The sequence below is a fragment of the Stegostoma tigrinum genome, chromosome 12 (genome assembly GCF_030684315.1).
Source record: "Stegostoma tigrinum isolate sSteTig4 chromosome 12, sSteTig4.hap1, whole genome shotgun sequence".
In the NCBI taxonomy this organism is placed as follows: Eukaryota; Metazoa; Chordata; class Chondrichthyes; order Orectolobiformes; family Stegostomatidae; genus Stegostoma; species Stegostoma tigrinum.
In genome coordinates, this window is record NC_081365.1 from 29,020,485 (window position 1) to 29,047,333 (window position 26,849).

The 26,849-nt window shown below is 43.8% G+C and overlaps 1 protein-coding gene across 1 annotated transcript in view; it reads left to right on the forward strand.

Moving 5' to 3' along the window:
- Positions 1–26,849, forward strand: part of jagn1a (jagunal homolog 1a) — a 74,144-nt gene that overhangs the window by 39,952 nt on the left and 7,343 nt on the right. Inside the window, exon 3 of the mRNA XM_059650238.1 lies at positions 23,295–23,405. Within this exon, the coding sequence (XP_059506221.1) occupies positions 23,317–23,405 (89 nt within the window). The 5' untranslated portion in view covers positions 23,295–23,316. The remainder of the gene's footprint in view (positions 1–23,294; positions 23,406–26,849) is intronic.

The following is a 26,849-nucleotide window of genomic DNA, read 5'->3' on the forward strand; positions in this document are numbered from 1 at the left end:
TGCTTGTGGATGTACTGCTGTGTCCTGGATGGTGTCAAGCTTCTTGAGTGTTGTTGGGATTGCACTCATCCAGGTAAGTGGGGAGTATTCCATCATACTCCTGACGTGCTTTGTAGATGATAGACAGGATTTGAGGAGTCAGGAGGTGAGTTACTCGCCACAGTATTCCCAGCTTCTGGCATGCTCTTCTAGCCACTATGTTCATGTGGTGAGTCCAGTTGAGTTTCTGATCAATAGTAACCCCCAGGATGTTGATAGTGGGGATTTGCTGATGGTAACACCACTGAATGTCAAGGGGCAGTGGTTAGATTGTCTTTTATTGGTGATTGTCATAGCCTGGCATTTGTGTGGCACGAATGTCACTTGCTACTTGTTAGCCCAAGCTTGGATATTATCCAAATCTTGTTGCATGTGAACATGGACTGCTTCAGTATCTGATGAGTCAAGAATGGTGCTGAACATTGCGCAATCATCAGCGAACATCACTTCTGAACTTATGATGGAGGGAAGTCGATTGATGACGCAGCTGAAGATGATTGGGCCTCAGACACTATCCTGAGATATCCTGGAGCTGAGATGATTGACCTCTCACAACCATGACCATCTTCCTATGTGTCAGGTATGATTCCAACCACCAGAACATTTGCCCCCTAATACCCATTGATTCCAGTTTTGCCGGGGTCCTTGATATCAAGACCTGTCACTCTCACCTCACCTCTGGAATTCAGCTCTTTTGTCCATGCTTGAAACAAGGTTGCAATGAGACCAGGAGCTGAGCGGCCCTGGTGGAACCCAAACTGGGTGTCACTGAGCAAGTTATTTCTGAGCAGGTGCTGCTTGTTAGCACCGTTGATGATAACTTCCATCATTTTAATGATGATCAACAGTAGACGGTTGGGGCAATAATTGGCTGGGTTGGATTTGCCCTGCATTTTGTGTACAGGACATATTTTGGCAACCCTCCACATTGTTGGGTAGATACCAGTGTTGTAACCGTACTGGAACAGCTTGGCTAGGGGAGCAGCAGGTTCTGGAGCACAAGTCTTCAGTACTATTACCGGAATGTTGTCAGGGCCGGTAGCCTTTCCAGTGTCTCCATTTCTTGATATCATGTGGAGTGAATCAAATTGGCTGAAGACTGGTATCTGTAATGCTGGTGACCACTGGAGGAGGCCGAGATGGATCGTCCACTCGGCCTTTCTTGCTGAAGATTGCTTAGAATTCTTTAGCCTTATTTTTTGCACTGATGTGCTGGGGTCTTCCATCATTGAGGATAGGGCTATTTGTGGAATCTCCTCCAGGGAATTGTGTAATTGTCCACCACTATTCACGACTGGAAGTGGCAGGACTGCAGAGTTTAGAACTGATCCGCTGGTTGTGCTGCTTTCACTGTTTGGCATGCAAGTCGTCCTGTTTGGTGGCTTCACCAGGTTGATACCTCATAGAACATAGAACTGTACAGCACAGTACAGACCCTTTGGCCCACAATGTTGTGCTAAATGTTAACCCTAAACCTAAGATCTATCTAACCTCTACCCCTACCTTATACCTTCAGGTATGCCTGGTGCTGGCATGTCATCCTGCACTCTTCATTGAACCAAGGTTGATCCCCGGCTTGATGGTACTGGTTGAGTGAGGGATATGCTGGGCCATGAGGTTACAGATTGTGCTGGAGGACAATTCTGCTGTTGCTGAAGGCCTACCATGCCTCATGGTTGGCCAGTCTTGAGTTGCTGGATCTGTGCAAAGTCTGTCCCATTTAGCACAATCATAGTGCCACACAACATGATGGTGGACGTTCTCAATGTGAAGGTAGGACTTCGTCTTCACAAGGACTGTGCAATGGCCACTCCTACGGATATTGTTATGGACAGATACAACTGCAGCTAGCAGATTAGTAAGGATGAGGTGAAGTGTATTTTTCCCTCTCTTTGGTTCCCTCACCACCTGCCACAGACCCAGTCTAGCAGTTATGTTCTTTAGGACCCGACCAGCCCAATCAGTAGTACTGCTGCCAAGCCACTCTTCGTAGTGGACATTGAAATCCCCATCCAGAGTACATTTTTTGCCCTTGCCATCTTCAGTGCTTCCTGTAAGTGTTGTTCAACATTGAGGAATACTGATTCATCAACTGCGGGAGGACAGCATGTTGTAATCAGCAGGAGGTTTCCCGGGTCATATTTAACATAAAGCCATGAGACTTCATGGTGTCTGGAGTTAATGTTGAGGACTCCCAGAGCAACACCCACCTGACTGTTTACCACTGTATCGCCCTTTCTGCTGGGTCTGTCCTGCCCGTGAGACAGGACATATCCAGGGTTGGTGATGGTGGTGTCTGGGAAATTGTCAGATATGATTCTGTGATTATGACTATGTCAGGCTGTTGCTTGATTAGTCTGTGAGGTAGCTCTCCCAATTTTGGCACTAACTCCCAGATGTTAATGAGGAGGACTTTGCATGCCTAACAGGGCTGTTTCTGCCATTGTCTTTTCTGGTGCCTAGGACGATGCCAGGTGATCTCATTTCTTTGGGACTTTGTTGCGATTGGCAGAACTGAGTGGCTTGTTAGGCCATTTCAGTGGGCAGTTGAGAGTCAACCACATTGCTGTGGGTCTGGAGTCACATGTAGGCCAGATCACATCACAGTGGCAGATTTCCTCCCCTGAAGGACATTAGTGAACCAGATTTTTCTGACAATCAGCAATCATTTCATGGCCATCAGCAGATTCTTAATTTCAGACTTCTTTTTGAATTCCAATTCCAATTATTGTAGCTCGAAGGAGTTACTTGCATATGGCGGTAGTTACCACTCAATGATACAATCATTCATAAAATGGGCAAGAAGGGGAACATATTGAAGAAGGGCCTGTTCTGAGCTGTATTGTTCCATGTTCTATATATATTAAGTATCCTCAAGACTGATATAGATGAAGAGAGCTGGAGAAATTTTGAGGCCACGTACAATGTTATTTTACAGATATTGGGTGATCTGCAGATTGGGAACTGGAGGATTTGAAAGAAAACACAAAATAAGGAATCTGAATCTGGCATACACTGAATTTTATTGCAAAATATGTAATTTATGGTCGCCTCTATCAGAAGGCATTATTGCAAATGGGAAAAAAAAGGGATAAGACAAGTCTTAGGACTACTTAATTATTGGAGGAACTTTGTTGAAAATTACAGCAAACTATCCGGAACCCTGCAAGACCCTGAGAGGAGGGGGGTGGAGCTAGCTCAGAGACAATTGAACGGGGACCTGAGCAAGAGATGGCCTTTGTCAAAATCAAACAGACATTGGCCTCTGCACCAGCACTAGGACTCCCTATCCTGAAAAAGCCCTTTCATTCCTTTTGCCGTGAAAACAAGTGCAATGAGTCCACAGTAGTGCTAAAGAGACACAAAGCCAACTACTCAGGAAAAATGAATCCGGTCATAATGGGACAACAATCTTATGTTCAAACCATCCAATGTGCTATCTGGGCACTACTGACATTCACCCCCTTGACACAACTTGGAAGTGATGTTACACTGCCCACATAGTGTAATCCAGTCATTGGAACCTGGAAAACAGAGATGTTACAGACAATCGGCAAACCAAATGGAAAACCATACTGTTGCCAGAAGACAAGCATGTGAAAGTGGTTAAAACAATAGGGAGAACCCAGCAAGCTAATATGAATCAGGAAGGAGAAACACATGATTGTATCCGCCTCATGGAGCAAGGAGAGAAAAAGAGTCAAGTTAAAGAACAGCCATTGAAAAAGGCGGATGTGAAACGCATCAGTGATAATGGGAACTGCAGATGCTGGAGAATCCAAGATAACAAAGTGTGAAGCTGGATGAACACAGCAAGCCAAGCAGCATCTCAGGAGCACAAAAGCTGACGTTTCAGGCCTAGACCCTTCATCAGAAAAGAGGCATGGGGTGAGGGTTCTGGAATAAATAGGGAGGGGGGGCCCTCACTATTGTGTGGCTATCGCTGATTTGTATCCGCATCTGCAATTGTAACATACACTATCTAATATCATCAGGGTGGAATGTATAGGATGGCTGAGGGGCTAAAATTGCTGCAGGACCTCAAACGAGTCATGTGAACATTCTTGTACATGACAAAGACAACGTAATCAAAATTGCTTTCCTGTACTGTTTTCTGTATTAGCTGTTACACCATATAAGAGTTTTGTTCCAAACCACTGGACTTCACCCCAGACCAGGATCGCGAACAATGCCAGGAAAAAACTTAAGCCTCCAGACCAGCAGGTGATTGAGGGTTCCCTGACATGCAGGAGAGCGGGAGGCTGTTTGCTTACTTTTCCTTCCTTTTTCATTTTTTAAATTACCTAATAGATGTTCATAGTCCAGTCTTTTATCTTCCCTGTCTTTTCCTTTTTTTAAATACTCAGTAAATGTTCATATTTAAACAAATGGCTATTGTTCAGAGATAATGGGAACTATTGTTCAGTCTTCTCTTAACTATGTTTACCCAAATCCATAAAGAACTGCTTAGACACACCCGATGACCCAATACACCACTCCCTTCATGCTATTTTGTACTGAATTGAATTCCCTCCTCTCACCCTGTTTCATAGCAGCTTCATCACTCTCCTATTGTGCTGCTTAAATTTATGTTCACCATGCATTTTTCATTGCTTTATACTAGATTCAGCACTTTCTTCTTGTGCTGCTTTCTAATGGATTCACAGCTCTTCTGCAGTGATATACAATTTTAACCTCACTGCGAAGCCTCTTCCAGGGATGCCTAACCTGAAGAAGTTACCCTCCTCCCTCCAGATAAACCTCAGGGGATCTCTCTCTCACTGCAAAACTTGTCTGTCTCCTCTCCACCTATCTTCTCCTCAATCCATCTTCGATCCACCTCTCCCTCTCTCCCTATTTATTTCAGAACTGTCTCCCCATCCCCCGTTTCTGATGAAGGGTCTAGGTCCAAAACGTCAGCTTTTGTGCTCCTAAGATGCTGCTTGGCCTGCTGCATTCATCCAGCTCCACACTTAGGTATACAGTGGTGCAGGAGGAGATAACAAAGTTCACCACGGTCCTCTTGCGCTTCTGTATACCAAGTTCAATACTCTCCTCCTGTGCTTTTTTTTTTACTGAGTTCACCACTTTCCTTTTTCACTGCTCTATTACTGGGTTCACCACTTTTCTCTCTCACTGCTTTATTATAATGTTCACTGTTCTCTCACATGACTTTGTACTGATTTCACCACTCTCTTCTTCTCTTACTGCTTTAGAAGGAATTCAATGCTGTCCTCTCACACTACATTGTACCAAGTATTCCATTACCCTCTCACCCTACTTTACATCAAGTTCACCACTCTCCACTTGTACTGCTTTTCAGCATGTACAATGCTCTCTTCTTGCATTCTGGCTGACGAAGGAAGTCAGGAAATATATCAAAGAAAAAGAGACAGCCTATAAAGTGGCCAACAGCACTGGGAAATCAGAAGATTGGGAAGGCTACAAAAACAAACAGCGGATAACAAAGAGAGCAATAAGGAAGGAGAGGATCAAATATGAAGGTAGGCTAGCTAGTAATATTATAAATGATAGTAAAAGCTTCTTTCAATACATAAGAAACAAACGAGAGGCAAAAGTAGATATTGAGCTGCTCTAAATTGATGCTGGAAGGCTAGTGATGGGAGATAAGGAAATAGCTGAAGAGCTTAAGAAGTACTTTGTGTCAGTCTTCACAGTGGAAGACATGAGTAGTATGCCAACAATAAGGGAAAGCCAGGGGGCAGAGTTGAGCATCGTAGGCATTACAAAAGAGAAAGTGCTAGAAAAGCTAAAAGGTCTAAAAATTGATAAATCTCCTGGCCCCACTGGGCTACATCCTAGAGTTCTGAGGAAATGGTGGAGGCTTTGGTCATGATCTTTCAAAAGTCACTGGAGTCAGGGAAAGTCGCTGACGATTGGAAACTTGCTGTTGTAACCCCCTTGTTTAAGAAAGGATCAAGGCAAAAGATGGAAGATTATAGGCCGATTAGCCTAACCTCAGTAGTTGGTAAAATTCTTGAATCCATTGTCAAGGATGAGATTTCAAAATTCCTGGAAGTGCAGGGTCAGATTAGAACAAGTCAGCATGGATTTAGTAAGGGGAGGTCATGCCTGACAAACCTGTTAGAATTCTTTGAAGAGGTAACAAGTATGTTAGACCAGGGAAACCCAGTAGATGTTATCTATCTAGACTTCCAAAAGGCCTTTGATACGGTGCCTCACGGGAGGCTGCTGAGCAAGGTGAGGGCCCATGGTGTTCAAGGTGAGCTACTGGCTTGGATTGAGGATTGGCTGTCTGACAGAAGGCAGACAGTTGGGATAAAAGGCTCTTTATCGGAATGGCAACCAGTGACGAGTGGTGTCCCGCAGGGTTCAGTGTTGGGGCCGCAGCTGTTCACCTTATATATTAATGATCTGGATGAAGGGACTGGGGGCATTCTGGCGAAGTTTGCCGATGATACAAAGATAGGTGGACAGGCAGGTAGTACTGAAGAGGTGGGGAAGCTGCAGAAAGATTTAGACGGTTTAGGAGAGTGGTCCAGGAAATGGCTGATGAAATTCAATGTGAGGTTTTGCACTTTGGGAAAAAGAATACAGGCATGGACTATTTTCTAAATGGTGAGAAAATTCGCAAAGCAGAAGTACAAAGGGATCTGGGAGTGTTGGTCCAAGATTCTCTAAAGGTTAACTTGCAGGTAGAGTCCGTAATTAAGAAAGCGAATGTAATAGAACATAGAACAGTACAGCACAGAACAGGCCCTTCAGCCCACAATGTTGTGCCGACCATTGATCCTCATGTGTGCACCCTCAAATTTCTGTGACCATATGCATGTCCAGCAGTCTCTTAAATGACCCCAATGACCTTGCTTCCACAACTGCTGCTGGCAACGCATTCCATGCTCTCACAACTCTCTGTGTAAAGAACCCGCCTCTGACATCCCCTCTATACTTTCCACCAACCAGCTGAAAACTATGACCCCTCGTGCTAGCCATTTCTGCCCTGGGAAGTAGTCTCTGGCTATCAACTCTATCTATGCCTCCCATTATCTTGTATACCTCAATTAGATCGCCTCTCCTCCTCCTTTTCTCCAATGAAAACAGTCCGAGCTCAGTCAACCTCTCTTCATAAGATAAGCCCTCCAGTCCAGGCAGCATCCTGGTAAACCTCCTCTGAACCCTCTCCAAAGCATCCACATCTTTCCTATAATACGGCGACCAGAACTGGACGCAGTATTCCAAGTGCGGTCTAACCAAAGCTTTATAGAGCTGCAACAAGATCTCACGACTCCTAAACTCAATCCCCCTGTTAATGAAAGCCAAAACACCATATGCTTTCTTAACAACCCTGTCCACTTGGGTGGCCATTTTAAGGGATCTATGTATCTGCACACCAAGATCCCTCTGTTCCTCCACACTGCCAAGAATCCTATCCTTAATCCTGTACTCAGCTTTCAAATTCGACCTTCCAAAATGCATCACCTTGCATTTATCCAGGTTGAACTCCATCTGCCACCTCTCAGCCCATCTCTGCATCCTGTCAATGTCCCGCTGCAGCCTACAACAGCCCTCTATACTGTCAACGACACCTCCGACCTTTGTGTCTCTGCAAACTTGCTGACCCATCCTTCAATCCCCTCATCCAAGTCATTAATAAAAATTACAAACAGTAGAGGCCCAAGGACAGAGCCCTGTGGAACCCCACTCACCACTGACTTCCAGGCAGAATATTTTCCTTCTACTACCACTCGCTGTCTTCTGTTGGCCAGCCAATTCTGTATCCATGTTGTCATTTATCTCAAGAGGGTTGGAATATAAAAGCAGCGATGTGCTTCTGAGGCTTTATAAGGCTCTAGTTAGGGCCTATTTAGAATACTGTGTCCAATTTTGGGCCCCACACCTCAGGAAGGACGTACTAGCCCTGGAGCTTGTCCAGCGGAGATTCACACGGATGATCCCTGGAATGGTAGGTTTAACGTATGACGAACAGCTAAGGATCCTGGGATTGTACTCATTAGAGTTTAGAAGGTTGAAGGGAGATCTAATAGAAACTTACAAGATAATGTATGGTTTAGAAGGGGTGGACGCTAGCAAGTTGTTTCCATTAGGCGGGGAGACTAGGACCCGTGGGCACAGCCTTAAAATTAGAGGGGGTAAATTTAAAACTGAAATGAGACGACATTTCTTCAGCCAGAGTGGTGGGCTTCTGGAATTCATTGCTATGGAGTGCAGTGGAGGCTGGGACGTTGGATGCCTTTAAGGCAGAGATGGACAAATTCTTGATCTCAGAAGGGATCAAGGGCTATGGGGAGAGTGCAGAGAAGTGGAGTTGAAATGCCCATCAGCCATAATTTAGATGGCGGAGTGGACTTGATGGGCCAAATAGCCTTGCTTCCACTCCTATGTCCTATATCTTACGCATTCTTTTATATTGGGTTCATCACTCTCATCTAGAACTAAATTCACTACTTTCTTCAAATGCTGCTTGATACTGGATTCACCAACGTTCTCTCACGTTGCTGTATAACCAGCTCACTGCTCTCTTCTCATGATGATTTACACCACATTCACTGATCACCTCTCTTGTCACTTTGTATCAAGTACAATTTTGTCTTCATGCACTATTTTGTACTGGGTTCACCACTGTCCCCTTGCATTGTTCTACAACAGAAGCCTTCCTACCCTCGTCTAGAGGACTATCTGCTGATTGTCTAAAGCACCAAAAGGAATGTCCTGTTATAACGTGGATTGTTTTTTGCATAGTCAACCCTTTCTCACCCACTCTCAGGCCTATAATCAGATTACATAGTTTGTTTTCAGCACAGGCTCTGGTACTGTCAGCTCTCATTATTACTTTATTCAGCTTCTCTTCTGTCCTGGCCTGCTATCCATAATTCCCTCACTTACCTACTTTCATCTCTTGGTCTCTCTGGGGTCCGTTTCCACCCATCCGCCACCTCTCCTTCCCCGCACACTCAAAATTTATCTTCAGCATAAACACCAGTTTTTCCAAACTGCTACCAGTTCTGAAGAGTCTCTGGACTTGAAACATTGACTCTGCTTTCTTCCCACAGAGAATCCCAGGCCTGCCGAGTTTCACAAGCAATTCCTGTTTTTGTGCCAGAAGGAACTGGTTAAGAGGAAAATTAGCTGAAAACGCAGAGACTACCCATTATACATACATACAAGCATAATACCTTGTGGTCAGAACTGATTTGAGTCACCACAGTTCTACTTAAACACAGGGGCAGCTCATAATATATAAAAAAAGAGATAGAGAGACACCTGGTGGTGGTTTAGCCAATGGGTCATCATGCTTCAGGTGAGGGAAGCTGGATGAGCAAGACCTTCAAGTCAGGTCTCCCAGTTGGTGCTGGAATTGAACTCCCATTGTAGGCATCACCCTCATCAGATATTAGCCATTCCAACGAATGACATAACTGACCCCTATTGGATCTGAAAGATCTTAAACAGTTGCATGGATGATCACAATCAGAGATCAAAATGCAGGGGCTTCTCACACTGATTTTAGAGTAAGATCTGCAGAGGTAGAATACATTAGAAGACAGTCTGCCATGGAGAAAAGAATGTTCATGTTAAGGGGAGCAATCGGCCAGGAAAAATACTCATAACGAATATTCATCATTACTAGTTATGAAGCCAGATTTGCAGTGTAATTCACTGCCAAACTGTCATGTTGGTGGTTCCTTTGAAACCAGGGATTATAGACAAGGTAGGCAAATGATAAATATAACAGAAACAGCGAGTTTTGAGAAGATTTGTAGCTCACATGTGAGTTTGCTCACTGAGCTGGAAGGTTAGTTTTCAGACGTTTCGTCACCATACTAGGTAACATCATCAGTGAGCCTCCGACAAAGCGATGGTCATCCCCTGAGAAAAAGAACAGAAAATGACATCACCAACCCAAGGAAACCTAACTAGATAAATAGAAAGCGGGACGTAACACCAGCGCTTCGTCAGAGGCTCACTGATGATGTTACCAGTATGGTGGTGAAACGTCTGAAAACTAACCTTCCAGCTCAGCGAGCAAACTCACATCCATAACAGAAACACTATGATCCTCCTACCTCCGCAACCTTTTCTAGGCTGGACAAAAGCTCCACCCCTCTGGGTCACCTGACTAGCACTCTTAAAGGAGAAACGTCTTCCTCCTGCTGATTTTAAAACTCCCATTAATAAACATATATTCAACAATTATCAAGATTGTACACATATGTTGGCTACAATGCCTGTATAATCAGGAATGATTACAAAATCACAGCAACCCTGGAAGAACAACTGTTGCCCCCTTTATATGAGACATTCCACTATTAGCTCCATTCAAATGATTAGTCTCTTGGGGGATGGTGGTTCTTAGGAGACTGTTTCCTCATCTCAAGACTCCCACACTTCTGGAATCTCCTGTTGTTTTGCAGATATGTCCTTGTCTACTTGGCTGTTATTGCCCTGTGACAGTCCTGTTATCTCCTCCCTGGGTATGTAACAACGCTAGCTTGGAAACTGTTGACTCAGTCGATATCCTTGGTTTCATTCAGAACAGCTCTGCATTCTGATGGACTTGCCCTGTTGGATGAGATGTGGCAACCAGACCAGTTCAACCAAATCGGTGCCATCTATAGCAATCGTTCCGTTTGAGCCACCACCACCACTGGGATCTATTTTCCCCAGACATATAATTCTTAGCCAACAAGGTATCTCCTTTTTAGAATATCCTTGGCATTGACGTTCCTGCCCTTATAGTCATCTATTGTCTTTATTTTGGTCTACCAGCTCTTCTGGATATAGTAGGTCAAACATAGTTCTCAGCTGGCATTGAAAATTATGGGTGCCAGTGAACTCTGGGCCATTGTATATGGCATGTTCCTATACATCCTGAGGAATTTCCTGATTCACTACCCTACTGAACCCTCTCCTTGTAAAGTCTTTAAGGCTTGCTTCAAGGTTTGTCGAAAACTTTCAGCCTGGCCATTTGTCCACGGTGATGTGGACCCAACCTCACATCTGACTCATGATTTGAGGTATTCCTTGAACTCTTGCATCACAAACTGTGGACCACTATCACTTACAACTTGTTCGGAGTTCCTGAATCATCCAGTTGGTCTACTGTCATTTCCACCAATACCAATCTCAGAACCAGCACCTCAGGCCTCTTGGAATAGGCATCCACAACCACTAGCGTCATCTGTCCCTCCACTGGTCCTAGGAAATCATCGTAAAATTTGCTGCCACAAATATTTAAGGCTATTCCTGTGGGTGAAAGGGCAGAAATAGCAACGCCTTTCTTATCAGTGTGATTGGCATGATCCCACTTTTTCCTCAATCTGGAAGTCCGCATTTGGTCACCAATAAAAGAGCTCCTGACTATCTCCTTCATTTGCTCCAAGCTGGGGAACCCTTGTTCCAGTCACCTTTCCTCTGAACCGGGGGGAATAACAACTTTCATTCCCCACATTAAACACCTGTCTAGTAAAATTCCTGCTTTCTAGGCAGGTGAGGATGCAATTCTGAACAGCTTCCATGACTGGTCTTTCCTCGTAGGACCAAGTCCAGCAATCAGCTCAAAAGTGAGTCATTCAGTAAAATTCCTCAGCTGATTTGTTGACACCAGCAACATGTCACCTGGAAAAAACACACAATTTTCAGGTTCCAGTTGGGAACATCCTGGTGGTGGCACCTTGACAGGGCATCTACATTGCCAGTTAGCATTTGATCTCATTAGCAGGCTGACACAGCCAGTGCCATTGACAGCATCTCTATCTATATTCCAAAAACAGAGGTTAGAGGTCTGTGCTCAATCAGTAGTACAAAGTGCCTACTCTAAAGACAACGGGTGAACTTCTTTTCCGAACACAATGCTCAATCTTTATCAACTTGAGCATAGTTCTCCTTCGTCTTCATTACTGACCGTGATACGAATGCGATGGGCCTTTCTTCTTCATTCAGTGAAATGGGTGACAATACAGCACCAACCCCATAAGGCAAGGTGTCACACATTAACTGTGGTGGCAACTTCAGGTCGAAATGCTTTTACACTTCCAAGCTTTTTAAGGCTTGCTTCTCCTCCCAGTAAGCCACTTCACATTCCTGGGTCCATTTCCATGGCTGCCCTTTCACCCAGCAACCAATTCAGGACTTTTAGCACAAGTGCCCGATCAGACACAAACTTGCCATAGTAATTAACAAGTCCCATGACTGATCTCATTCGAGATACATTGTCTGATCAAGAGACCTTTATGATAACCTCCATCTTCTTGGGCGCTTTGTGTAGTCCTTCATCATCAATTACATGGCCCAAGTACTCTGGAGTCTTTAAATAAAACCTTGCATTTCTCTTATTTTACTTGTAGGCCATGTCTCTCCAATCTTTTTAGGTTTCCTTCTAAATTTTTCAGAGGTTCCCCTTTGGTGGATCCACTAATCAAAATTATTCAGATAACATGACTCCAGAATGTGTGATCCATGCCCCTCTGGAACAGAGGCTGACGTCATGCTAAAGGAGGACACTTGTAGCAGAAAAGTCCCCCATGTGTCACTATCATCAGCAATAGCTGAGAATCCTTCACGATTCCCATCTGTAAGTAGGCCTATGACAGATTTTTTTTTGAAAATTTCTTTCCCTGGGCCCATTGTTGAATAGATCTTGTGAGGAGACAGAGACATTAATCCACAATCAGGGTTGGGCTAATGTTGAGTTGTACAGGATGCTGGTAAGGCCGCTTCTGAAATACTATGTCTAGTTCTGGTTGCTTACTTATAGTAAGGATATTATTAAGCTTGGGAGGATTCAGAAAAAAATTACCAGCATGTTGCCGAGTATGAAAGGTTTGAGTTATAAAGAAAGGCAAGATAGGCTAGGACATTTTCACTGGAGCGTAGCAGGTTGAAAGGCGACATGATAGAAATTTATAAAATAATGTGGGGTATAGCTATAGTTAATAGAAGTAATCTTTTCCCATGTATGGGGGTGTTTAAGACTAGGGGACATTTTTTTAGGGTGAGCAGAAAGAGGTTTAAAAAAGACACAAGGGGCATTTTTTTTTAAATCAGAGGGTGGTTTGCATGTGGAATGAACTTCCTAAGGAAGTGGTGGATGGGAGTACAATTACAATGTTTATAAGACATTGGATAAGTACATAAATAGGAAAGGATTGGGCCAGGAACAGGCAAGTGGGAATAGTCTAGTTTGGGATTATGTTCAAAATGGCTTGGTTGGACTGAAGGGTCTGTTTCTGCACTGTATTATCCTTTCTTTTGTAAACTCATGTTTGAGTCCACCAGCCTATTAACCACACCCACTTCAACCTTAAATTTTGTAACTAAGAGCATTCAAATAACACTGAGTAGTTGCCTTTTACTATGTAAACTGGCAATTCTGTACACTGGTCCCTCAACTGTACTCTCACCAGTTCATTGTCCTTCAGTGATACCACTTGTTCCGCAAACGTCCATGATATAATTTTGACAGGCTTCAACAGTAGGGCTCTCAACTTCTCCCGATGGACTGATTTGGGCATTACGGACACTTGCACCTGTACCCACTTCCATTTTTACTGTCTCCCCCTCTACTGTGGGAAGAACCCAGAAACAATCAGTTTCACAGAAACTCTGCTGACTGAACTTTCTGCTTCTTCCATGAACTCAGCTCACTCCCGGTCTAGGTGAGCAGTATGTACCTGATGCCTTGTCTTCAGGGCAGTTTCTTTCTGACTCCCCTTCTCTTGTTTGGAATGTAGCTGGCAATATGTCCCACTCACTCAGACCTGGGCATTGGGCTTCTCGAGTACAGACTGATTTCAAAACTCTGATCTTGGTCTGTGTTCCACTCTTTGTGACTGGATCCTCCAATGTTGCCACTCTGCCCCATTTCACTGCTTTCTTCACATTGCAAAATATCAAGTTTACAATTTTCTTCTTACTCTGTCTTATTCCAATGCAGGCACTGCTTCTTACCAAGTTCACCATTGACCTCTTGCACTAATTTACATAGACTTCATCTTTCAACGCAAGCACTGCTTTATACCGAGTTCACCATTTACCTCTCCTTACTGACTTATGTTCACCTTTTCACACCGATTTACACAAAGTTGTTCACCTATTTTGCCATATTATATTGAGTTCATTGTTGTCCTCACAGAGTATTTTAACAAGGTCATTCTCTTCTCATGCCACTTTATACCAAATAAACCAGTGGCCTTTCTTGCCTTTTTCTGTAGAGTTCACTAGCTTTCTCATGCACAAGTTTATACCGAGTTCACCATTGTCCTTTCACGTTGGTACACAGAACCCTTTGTATTCCTCTCCAAAGGAAATGTCCCTGATTATCTAAAACCAGCAGGCTGAGCCAGTTGAGAGGAACACCAGCAGAAACAACAGAGGCCTCCATCCACCGTCTACACATGCAGATTAGCTGGTAGTCAGAATTATTGCCGGTATAAAGTCATTACAGTGCTACTGAATCACAAAGCAGCTGTCTTATTAAGACAGGGATGATTGACAGTAGTGAGGGGAGATCTTGAGACGGTAAGTTCTTCAAGTCAGGTCCCTCAAGTAGTGAGGAAATTTAAAAATGGGCATCACGCTGCATTGCAAATCAGCCGTCCCACCACCTGAATTAAGCATCTCCATAGGGCTCGAAAGGTCTTAAACAAGTGCACGGATAATCTTTGAGATCAAAATGCAGAAACTTGGTACTGTGGTTTTAGGGTAAAATCTGCAGAGTAGATGACATGAGACAGCAATTCAGTATAGATATAAAAACGATGGTGATGTTAGAGGGAACTTCTGGTTATCAAATATGAGCTATACTAATAACCAATATGGTTAAACCAGATTGGTTGACTAGAATCCTTAGATATAAACATATAAATTGGAAAAAACACTGTGCATCACTCTTCTCGTGCAGCTTTATATCGAGTGCAACACTCCTTTCTTGTGCTGCTTTATACTGAGTTCACCAAATATCTTTTTTGCTTTTTTTTATTTTCAGTTCACTATTGTCTTCATTTACAACTTGATATCAAGCTCACCACTCTCCTCTCACTGCAAGGTATGCAGTCACTACTCTCATCCAACACTGCTTTATACCAAGTTCACTGCTATCTTCTCACACTGGTTGATTTTGATTTCATTGTCACATGCATTTTACAGTAAGAATACAATACAGTAAAAGCCTTTCATTTGTTGCCACAATAGGGAGCCATTTTGAATAATTTAAGAATAAGGAAGAAAAGGGCAGGTACAGCTCGAAGAGAATCCATCATTCTTGAGCCAGTTCATCACTAATGTCTTCACTGCTATCCCTCCGACACTGTTTCACCACTGTCTACAACGGACCCAACCAACAAAGTTGCTGATCGTCAGGTATTATCTTTGCCATCATACTGCTGCCTGCACCGAGCCAACCAATGTCACAGTCACATCTCTCACTGCTGGGCTCATCTCACTGGTTGCCATGATACCTATTGCCTTCAGCGATGGGCCCAACCAACAATGAAGTTGCCAATCCTCAGATGCCATCTTTTGCCAATGGGCCTACCTCATCAACGTCACCTCTGCTGACGTAGTAGCCACCAATTCCAGGCTGTGCTTGCTCTGGAAAAGTAAGAGTTCACTCTTCTTCGTCCTGGGCCAACTCAAGTTCCACGCATTGGGCCAGCCTGAGGTCCACAGTAGGCCCACCCAACGTCTACGCCCTGGACCTAGTTCAAGACAATTTGAGGTCCACGCCCTAGGCCTGCTTGAGGTTGAGCCTGCTTGGGGTCCATGCTCTGGGCTCTGGATGCAGTCTGAGCTCAGGACAAGGTAGGTAAGTAACAAAAAAAAAGGAAACAAAAAGAAAAATGGAAAGCATTCAGAGCGGACAGGCTCCAGCACAAGAGCCCTACTCCCATGCCATCTTGGACTGGGAGGGAATTTATGTTGAACTCAACAGTCCCCTCATGCACAGATTTTTTTCAAGTTCACAACTCACCTTACTCACTGTTTTACAGTGAATTAACCACTCTCCTCTCACACTGCCTTCTATGCATTTCATTGCTCTCTTCTCATGCTGCCTCACACCAGATTCACTTCTCACATCTTGCACTGCTTTTTTCCAAGTTCACCACTCTTCAATTGTTGTTTCAAACCTAGTTTACTGTTCACGTCATGCACCATGAGTTCACCAAGCAACACACACATTGCTTTATACCAAGTTTACTTTTCAAAGCAAGCACAACTCCATTACTTGTTCACCACTCTCCTTTTACAACAGCTTCATGCCAAGTTCACTGCTCATTTCTCACACTGCTTTACATTGGGTTCACTGTTCCCCTCCCGTACTGTATACCAAATGTTCAACAATTTCTTCTCATGCTGCTCTGTACCATGTTCACTGCACTCCTCATGTGCTAACACAGAGCGGAGCTGGAGGAACACAGGAGGCCAGGCAGCATCAGAGGAGCAGGAGAGCTGATGTTTCGGGTCAGGATCCTTCTGCGGAAATGGGGAAGGGGAAGGGGGCTCTGAAATAAATAAGGGGGGGTGGTCAGGTTGGGAAACGTAGGTAGGATGGTGATAGGTGAGTGCAGGTGAGCAGTGGTGGGGATTGGTCAGTGAGATGAGAGGAGCAGATAGGTGGGAGAGAAGATGGACAGGTCAACAAGGCAGAGATGAGAGGGAGGGTTGGTCATAGGATGAGGCAAGGGGATAAGGAGATTTTAAAGTTAATAAACTCCACATTGAGACCATTGGGTTGTAGGGTCCCAAGGCGGAACATGAGGTGCTGCTCTTCCTGTTTCCGGGTGGCGTCGTTGCGACACTGGAGGCGGCCCAGAATGGACAGGTCATCCAGGAGGCTTCTTCATGCACTACTTTAACTGGGTTCACCATCCTCCTCTCACACCGCCTTCCCCAGGGTTCACTGCGATCGTCTGGCTGCATGTATGCAGCTTCAATTCTTACGTTGCTTTATTCTGAGTTCATTGCTCTCCTCACATACTGCTTCATAGAGTTCACTCACCTGAGGCACTGAATATTATGCCAACCTGTTTAAGTTTTGTTCATAAGACAATCCCACCATAAGGCCAGGGTGGGTGGGGGTGAGGTAGACGTGTCATCCTACTGAAGCTTTTCTAAGCTGCCTCCAATAAAATAAGATATTTTCTTAGTAAGGTAATGAAAACTGCTCACAGTACTCCAGATGTGGCCTCACTAGCAGAGTTGCAACTAAATTTTCCTACTCTTATAATCCACTCTCTTGAAATAATGGCCAACATTCCATTAGCCTTCCTGATTACCAACCATGAATTTTGTTTCATGCTCAAGTACTCTAAGTCCCTTTCTGTTGCAGCTTTTTTTGCAGTTTTTCTCCACTTGAATGTTACTGTTCTTTTGTCTTCCCTTCCAAAGTAAACTTCTCATTTTCTCACGTTATACTCCATTTGCCAATGTTTTGCTCACTTACTTAACCCGTCAATACTTCTCTAAACCGTTTCTATCCCTGTCGAAACGTGCCTTTCCAGCGATTTTTGTGCAACTGCAAATTCAGCTGCTATACATTTGTTTCCTTTCTCCAAGACAAATATATTATGAACAGTTGTAATCCGAGCACTCATCCTTGTAGATTTAGGATATTTGGTAAAATTTCTCATGTTACTTTGTACTGAGCTCACACATCTTCTCACAATGCTTTTTACCAAGTTCACTGGTCTCCTCTCACACTGCTTTATGTTAAGTTCATTGCTCTCCTTTCATACTTCTTGGTATGCAAATTCACTGCACTCCTCTAGCACTGCTTTGTGCCTGAGTACACTGCACTCCCCACGTTCCTTGGTATGCAAGTTTACTACTCTACCACCGCTGTATACCTGTGCTCACCACTCTTCTCTCATGTTGCTTTATATCAAATTCATTGCTCTCCTCTCACACAGCTTTATGCTAGTTTCACTGGTCTGCTCTTGCTGCTCCATACCAAGCTCACTGCTCTCCTCATGTACTCCCTCAAAACCAAGTTCAGGGCTCCCACACTGTCATCTTATGCCACCTCATACAGCCCACTATGCTTCTCGTTCTGATACTGAATTTTCCATCTCTTATATTGTTCCATACTGAGTTCATCGCTCTATTCTAGCACAGCATTACACTACACTGTGATCCCTGATCATTTTCACTGAAATGAGCATTGTCCTCACGCACTGCTTTTTGCTAACTTCACACAACATCTCATACACTGCTTTATACAGACTTCCACATCTGTTCTCATGTTGCTTTAGTGGTATTATCGTATGATTACTAATCTGGAGACCGAGGCTAATGTTCTGGGGACCCAAACTCAAATCCCACCACAGCAGAGGGTGGAATTTGAATTTAGTAACAACATGGAATTAAAAGTCTAATGATGACCATGAAACCAATCCCAACAAAATCTGGTTCTCTAATATCCTTTCGGGAAGGAAACTGTCATCCTTACCTGGGCCTGCTGTAGCCTACATGTGACTCCAGACCACAGAGCAATGTGGTTGACTCTGGATTAACCTCTGGGTGCCAACTAGCCACCAAGAAACATGACCAATTCACGCTGGACTCAATACACACAAAGGACACAAATTCGAATAGGACAACACATCCATAATAGCACAAGCCAAACAGAGACATGTCAGGAAATTCCTGGAAGCCTGGCATTCCAGCCAGAACTCCATCAGCAAACACATTGAACTGGACCTGATGTACAAATCACTGAAAAACAGAACCTGAACTGATGGCAACCATCCAGCAAACCAAAGCAAATAAATAGCAAGCAGGACAGAGAACCAACACTTCACCGGAGGTGCACTGACAATGTTAAATAGCAGGCTGACAGAACGTCCGTAATCCAACACACCGTCACAGTAAGCAAGTCTACATCCTCAACTTCTGGGCAATTAGGGATGGGCAATAAATACTAGCCAAAGACACTCACATCCTGTGAATGAATATATTTAAAAAAATCCAAGGTCACAACCATTCTCTCTTGCTGCTTTTTTACTATTGGTGCTCTCCTCAGATGTTCCTTTAAACCAATTTTCAGGGCTCAAACGCTTCCTTATTTATCTGTCTCATGTACTAAGTATAGGAATAGGTAAGTACAGCAAAAAGTGCACAAAGTCACCATTTACTGCCACTCACTTGGTTATAAAAACCAGAATTAAAAGATTTGAGTGTCAAAAAGTAAGCAAGAAAAAAGTTCGGATCTCAATGTCCTAAGTCCCATCTCCACAATGGCACAGACGCTGCTCTAATCACCAGGACACCCACGAGGCCGCAGCCATCGCCAGACAAAAATCCCGCTCTTACTGCTGACTGCTGCCACCTCACCTGCCTGCTCACACCACCGAAATGGCCCACTCATGATTTGCCACCAAACCAGCCCCCTCAATATGCTGCTGAAGGACACAACGCATGCATTCAGCTCTCACTACACAGTTCCCAGTCACAACCCAACTCCTTAGGTAGGTAGTTAATAGGACAGGGGGGATAGAATTACCACAGACAGCAGAGAGAAAAGAAAGAGAAAGGAAAGGGAACTAGCATGCAGAGTGGAGCTCCAAATAGAGGAAAATACCCTGCCACCATGAACTGCCTTATACGGAGTTCATCACACTCTTCTCATGCTGCTTCATAAGCCATACAACACTCCCCTTTCATCAGTGTAGAGTTCACCACTCACCACACATAGTTCTTCATACTGAATTAACCACTCCACTCTTGTTTTTTCACCGGTTGGAAAATTCTCAAGTACTGCATTTTAACTGAGTTTACACCTGTCCTCTAGATGTGCTGCCTACTGAGTTTAGCTCTCTGTTCTGTACAGAGTTTATCATCCTGTCCCTATAGTTCTATCAATGTGAACATGCAGAGCTTTTCTCTGACCAATTTCACTGCTCTCCTCTCGCATTGCTTTACACAGAGTTGACCACTCTCCCCTCTCACTTCTTTATGCCAAATTTTTCATTTTGTTCTCACTGCTGTGTAATGAGGTCACTGCTCACCTCTGGCACTTCTACATATGGTGTACATCAATCTCGTCTTATGTTGTTTTATACCACATTCAACACTTTCTTCTCGAGATGCTTCACATTGATTTCACAGCTCTCCCCTGGCACTGCATCATACCAGCTTCACTTCTTTATATACTCCTCTGCATTATATGGAGCTCGCCATTCTCCTCTTGCACTACATTATTGTAAGTAAACCATTCTTTTCAATCGCTGTTTCACATCCAGTTCGCCACTATCATCCACCACAAAAGTACCAAGTTCGCTGGTCCCTGCCTTGCTGCATTATGGTGAATTCACCATTTTCACTTTTTTTTAAGCCAGGGTCACCATTCTCATCTTGTGCAATTCTATACCAAATTCACTGCGCTCCTCATGCAGTCCTAGATATCAAGTTCAATGCTCTAACTGCTCACTGCTTCACAGCATGTGCACCGGTCCTCATGTTGACTGATATTGTTAGCAGTTGTTTTTCTTAAAGTGTCATCTGTCTGTTTTTTAAATCTACCATCTTTACCATTCTCAAACCAAAATCCCTTAGCCGCAGTACCTTTGTAATCTACTACTCCATATGTAAACTAACTTCATTTTCCTCTTTAAAGTCGTTAAATACGTATTCACTCTCTAAATTGCTATCTATCTTTCCAAAAACAACCCAATCATCAAGCATCTTCAATTAGATTTCTTCCCCTTCCAAAGCACTGAAACAGCACTTACTAAAGTCAGAAATTATATCGTATGGAGGTGTGTCAAAAGTAAGGGTTTTTACTTCTTCCTTGTCCACCTTTCTGCAGCCTTTGACAGAGCTGACCTGCCATCCTCCTCCAAAGCCTCTGCATTGTCAACCAGTTGGAAGGGATTGTTCATGACTAGTTGTTACCTTGTTACCCACGTAATCTCAACGTTAAAACTTACACCAACTGTCCGGGAGAAGTGCATTTTTGGTGAGCATGTGTCACAGAAATGGAAAAGAAAGTGACATATATTTGAAAGATGAAACAAAAACAGAAAATGCTGTAAATTCTCGGCCAGGTCACTTTCTGTTGTTATTTGAAAGTCGATGTCCTCGGTGAAATAACTGAGGGAAACAGGCCAATTTTGCCTACAGCCTCCTGAACTCCGAAATAAAAGCAGAAAGTGCTGAAGCATCTCAGCGTTCGTGACGCGACTGCTTCGACTCCAACATAAACCTTCTTCAGAACTCAGCATCCAAGTTTCCTGACTTCGAGTTGTAACCGCAACACACTAGGGTACGCTGGAAGCTGCTATTTGACTTACACTCCAGTCAATGGTATGGTGTGGTGTGGTAACTAAATGAACAAGGCTCACCGCCAGAACTAACGGTCAATCGAAGCAGCGAACCAGCGCAGAGAGACACACCACTCGCAGACCTTCCGCCCAGCAATTCGCGCGAGACACCCATAAAGGATCTACCAATCAGAGTTAATCTCACGTGGGACTACCGTGTATTTCGTCGATTGGGGAGGGTGCTGTTGCGGTGCATGGTGGGAGTGGTTGCTCGCGCTGAGTCAGTTTACTGGCGCCGCGAGCGGGACGTGATCGGGTTCGAGATCGCTTTCGGTGGCCTGGTAATCATTGGGGGGAGGGGATAAATAAATAGAGATCGAATAATCATCGATGGGGAGAGTACTTAGCGGAGGAAGTGGGGGATAAATAGGGATCGAATAATCTGAGGGAGAGAGTAATCTCCGGGAGACAAATAGTGATTGACCCGGGAAAGGGTGAACGTAACCCAACGGCGAAAGAAGGGAATCCACCCGAGGGAGGGGTAGAATAATCACCCGGAGAGCAGGGATCTATCGAGGGTGGGGGAAGGAATCACAATGAGGTGGGTGTGAAGGGTCATCAGTTGGGGGGGGGGAGGGAAATCACAGGAGAGATCGGATCACTGGGGGGGGGTGGGGGCGTCAGTGAGGTTTGAGAGAAAGGAATCGAGACTGAGAGGGAGGCTGTTGGAAAGAGTATTAAGGTCATTGAACTGCGGTTGTAGGGATTTTGCAGGTGGATGCATTGTTTCCTGAAGCATAGATAAGAAGATGCAGGAAGACGGTGGCTGTTGCAGCACAGAATCATAGAATCCCTGCACTGTGGCAGCAGGCCATTCGGCTTGTCGTGTCCACACCAACCCCTTGAAAAGCATCCCACCCCCATCCCCTTGCCCTATACCCCTACATTTCCCATGCTTAATCTTCCTAACCAACACATCCCTGGATGCTTTGGGCAATTTAGCATGGCTAACCCACTTAACCCACATACCTTTTGGACTTTGGAAGGAAACCAGAGCACCCAGAGGAAATCCGTACTAACATGAAAAGAATGTGCAAACTCCACACGGACAGTTGCCTGAGGCTGGAATCAAACCTGGGTCTCTGGTGCTGTGAGGCACTGTTAACCCCTGAGACCCCCTGCAGCCCAGCTTGTTGCCAGTTATCTAGTACATCTACCCCATTAATCCTACCTTCTTTCTCTTCCTATGGCCTTGTAATTGTTACTGTTTAGGTGAATCTCATACCTCCTTTTGAAAGTTACCTCTGAGCCTATTCCATGCCATCTTTTTAAATATGGGGAGGCACTGTCCTATTGCTGGACTGTTAATCCAGAGACCTAGATAATGATCTGGGGACCCCAGTTCAAATCCTGCCGTGGCAGGTGGTGGAGTTTTGAATTCAATAAAATATCTGGAAGTAAAAGTCTAATGATGACTGTGAATCTAATGCCAATTGTTGGGGAAAAACCCAGCTGGTTCACTGAAGTCCTTTAGGGAAGGAAACTGCCCTCCTTATGTGGTCTGGCCTACTTGTGACTCCAGACCCACAGCAATGTGGTTGACTCTTAACTGCCCTCTGGGCAATTAAGGATGGGTAATAAAAATGCTGCTTAGCCAGCGATGCCCTTATTCTGTCGATTGAATAAATGTAAACAAGTATTGTTTTCCAAATCATCGTGACATACTCATCATTTATCTTCAAGTTACCAATCTTTCTGCCACTGTGAGCAATTTTTCTTCAGCTTTCTTAATAATAAATATTCTTGATGTTGAACATCTTAAATCTTCTAATTTTCCTTGCTGTATGGAACAGTATCAATGACATTCTTGCAGGGAGAAAAGGGAATTTAATTTTCCAGAACAACTGAAGTTTTGCTTGAGATGAAGGAGTAACTCAAACCTTTGAGTGGTCTTAACCTGTTAGGTCACCTGTTAAATTTTGTTATTTGTCATAGGTCTGGAAGCTGATTGGCCATCATGGCGTCCCGTGCAGGCCCACGTGCAGCAGGAACAGATGGCAGTGACTTCCGACATAGAGAAAAAGTAGCTTCACATTATCAGATGAGGTATTATGTTTTTATGAATCATATTTATGCAGAACAGCCCGAAATTATGCCATATGCTTAAAAGGCAAAATGTTATGAGCTAATGGTGCGGATTGTGAAGTAGTACTGACTTACAGGGAAAGGACAGGGGTTTAAGACTCATAGAACTGTCATCAGAGGGATGGAGCATGGACTTCACATGTCTAATAAATTCCTGTGCTGCCACCAGTTCATGACCCTATTGAAAGAAAAACACTTTTGAAAAAGCTTGCCTTTGTTGATTAAGTTGTAAGTAAGTTTTCAGTTATGTGCTAACTTTATAAATACCAACAAATGCCTTCCTTGGTTTTGGGAAGCTAATTTTAAATTTGTGGAATATCGATAAATTCTAAATATCTAAAAGTAATTTTGATTATAGTATATTTTAGCTTCTGAATAAATCTACTTATGTATTTTGCTCTTTGAAGATTTAAATTAAAATAAACTCATTCATGGTTTATTTCCTACTTTGCTGTCCGTGGCATTGCTTCAGTGTGATTGGCTGCTTATCCTGCTTGCTCACATTACTGTTCAATGCCTGGAATCCTTTCAGTTTGCACCAGGTTAAAGATGCTGTGTAAAATGGCAAGCTTGTGTCACAAATCACTCAACCTTTGTGAGCAGCTTTGGGGTCAGTGTCAAATGCTGACTGCAAATATACTACAAGTGTGAATGGTTTATTCACATAAATTACTAGACTCCATGCGCAGTCTAACCAAGGTCACTAATTAGGCAAGGTATTTCATCAGCCTTAATTGCTCGTCTGATCTGTGTGTTAGCTTTCTGTTGACTTATTGATCAATAAGGTCGATGTGAAGGTGCTGGTGTTGGACTGGGGTGGACAAGGTCAGAAATCATACGACATCAGGTTGTAGTTCAACAGGTTTATTTGAAATCACAAGCTTCAGGTGAAGTTCATCTGATGAAGGGGATGCACTCCTAATGCTTGTGTTTTCAAATAAACCTGTTGGACTATAACCTGGTGTTGTGTGATTTCTGACCTTATTAATAAGGATACTAAAAGTCCTTTGATCTATACTTTGTGATAGCTTATCATTTAAGTAGTACTCTGCAAATGATGTTCATCTGATCAAAATGGATAACTTTGCATTTTTGCGCATTATGGTCTCTGTGCCATGTTCTTGTCCACTCGCAATCTTCAGAAAACACTTTGCATCTTCCACACAGCACCCATTCCCATCTAGCTTTGTGTCATTTGTAAACTTGGGAAAATTGCATTGGTTGCCCACATCCAAATCATTGATCGATATTTTGAACAGCTAGAACTTAAGTATTGATTCTTATGGTGCCCCGTTAGTGACAGCCTACCACATGGGAATGACCCATTTATTTCTCATGCCTGTTGTATAATTCTTAATCTATGTCTGTATAGGTAGTTCTATAATGCAATAGTTGCATTCTTATGTGACCTCACAGTATAGAAAACTTACACTATAAAAAAAGTCACTATTTCTGTACAATGAAGATTTGCATTATCCAGGCAGAGTCCAATATTCATCATAACAAAGTTAGGAGCTGGACGAATATAGCAGGCAAAGCAGCATCTAGAAGCACAAAAGCTGACGTTTCAGGCCGAGACCCTTCTTCAGAAAAGGGGGATGGGGAGAGCGTTCTGAAATAAATAGGGAGGGGGGGAGGCGGATCGAAGACGGTTAGAGGAGACAGACAAGGTAAAAGGGTGGGGATGGAGCCAGTAGAGGTGAGTGGAGGTAGGGAAGGGATAGGTCAGTCTGGGGAGGACGGACGGGTTAAGGGGGCGAGATAAGGCTAGTAGGTAGGGAATGGAGGTGTGGCTTGAGGTGAGAGGAGGGGATAGGTGAGAGGAAGAACAGGTTAGGGAGGCGGGAATGATCTGGGCTGGTTTTGGGATGCAGTGGGGGAAGGGGAGATTTTGAAGCTTGTGAAATCCACATTGATACCATTGGGCTGCAGTGTTCCCAAGTGGAATATGAGTTGCTGTTCCTGCAACTTTCGGGTGGCATCGTTGTGGCACTGCAGGAGGCCCAGGATGGACATGTTGTCTAAGGAATGGGAGGGGAAGTTGAAATGGTTCATGACTGGGAGGTACAGTTGTTTATTGCGAACCAAGTGTCAGTGTTCTGCAAAGCGGTCCGCAAGCCTCCGCTTAGTTTTCCTGATGTAGAGGAGGCCACAACGGGTTCAATGGATGCAGTATACCACATTGGCAGATGTGCAGGTGAACATCTGCTTGATGTAGAAAGTCTTCCTGGGGCCTGGGCCTGGGATGGGGATGAGGATGAGGGAGGAGGTATGGTGGCAAGTGTAGCCCTTCCTGCGGTCGCAGGGGTAAGTGCCGGGTGTGGTGGGGTTGGAGGGGAGTGTGGAGCGGACAAGGGAGCCACGGAGAGAGTGCTCCCTCCGGAAAGCAGATAAGGGTGGGGAACTGTTCTAAAAAAGGGTCACCGGACCTGAAACAATATATCTGTTTTCTCCTTCACAGATGCTGCCAGACCTGTTCAGCTTTTCCAGCAACTTTGTTTTTGTTCCTGATTTACAGCATCTGCAGTTCTTTTGGTTTTTATATTATCCGAGTGTCTGTTTATCAGAGACTTAATAGATTCTAGCATTATTCATACTTATGATGCATAGCTAACAATGTAATCATTTAGCATCTGTCGTTCTCTATTCCCATTACAAATTCTGCTGACTCTACCTGTATTGGATTCAAATTTATCTTAGCTAAACATTTCCTCTTTACATACCAAAAGTAGCTGTACACTTTTTGTTAATGGTTTTTTGCCAGTTTGCATTTAATGTCTATTCTCCTTTATTAGCCTCGGCCCTCCTTTGCTGTTTTCTAAAATCTTGCAAGTTCCACTCCATAGGTTTACCACTATTTCATACACGTTTTTAGGTCTTTTTGTTTTATTCTTGTATAGTCCTTAACGGTCTTTGTTAACCATCTTATCTGATGTTTGTGTTTTTGTGCTTTAAAAGAATTTGTTTGCTCTAAACTATATATCAATTCTTTAAAGACTATCCATTGCTGATGTACCATCATACCTTTTAATTTTCTCAGTCTACCTGTGCCAATTTGCCCCTCATACCTTCATAGAATCAGGAAATCTTACAGTACAAAAGGAACCCATTCAGTCCATGTTTGTAACAGCTCCTGAAAGAGCTACCCAGCTACTGTCATACTCCATCCTTACCCCCCCGTAGCCCTCTAATTTCATCACCTTTCAAATATACACCCAGCTCTTTTGAAACCTTCTATGGACTTGGCCTCTACCACTCTCCCAGGTAGAGCATTCCAAATTCTGACAACTGAGTAAAGATGTTTCTCTTTATCTCACTTTGTAGCCCTCTTGTGATTACTAGTTACTGATATATCACTAATGGAAATAATATCCTTCTTTGCTCTGTCGAAGTATTTCGTAATTT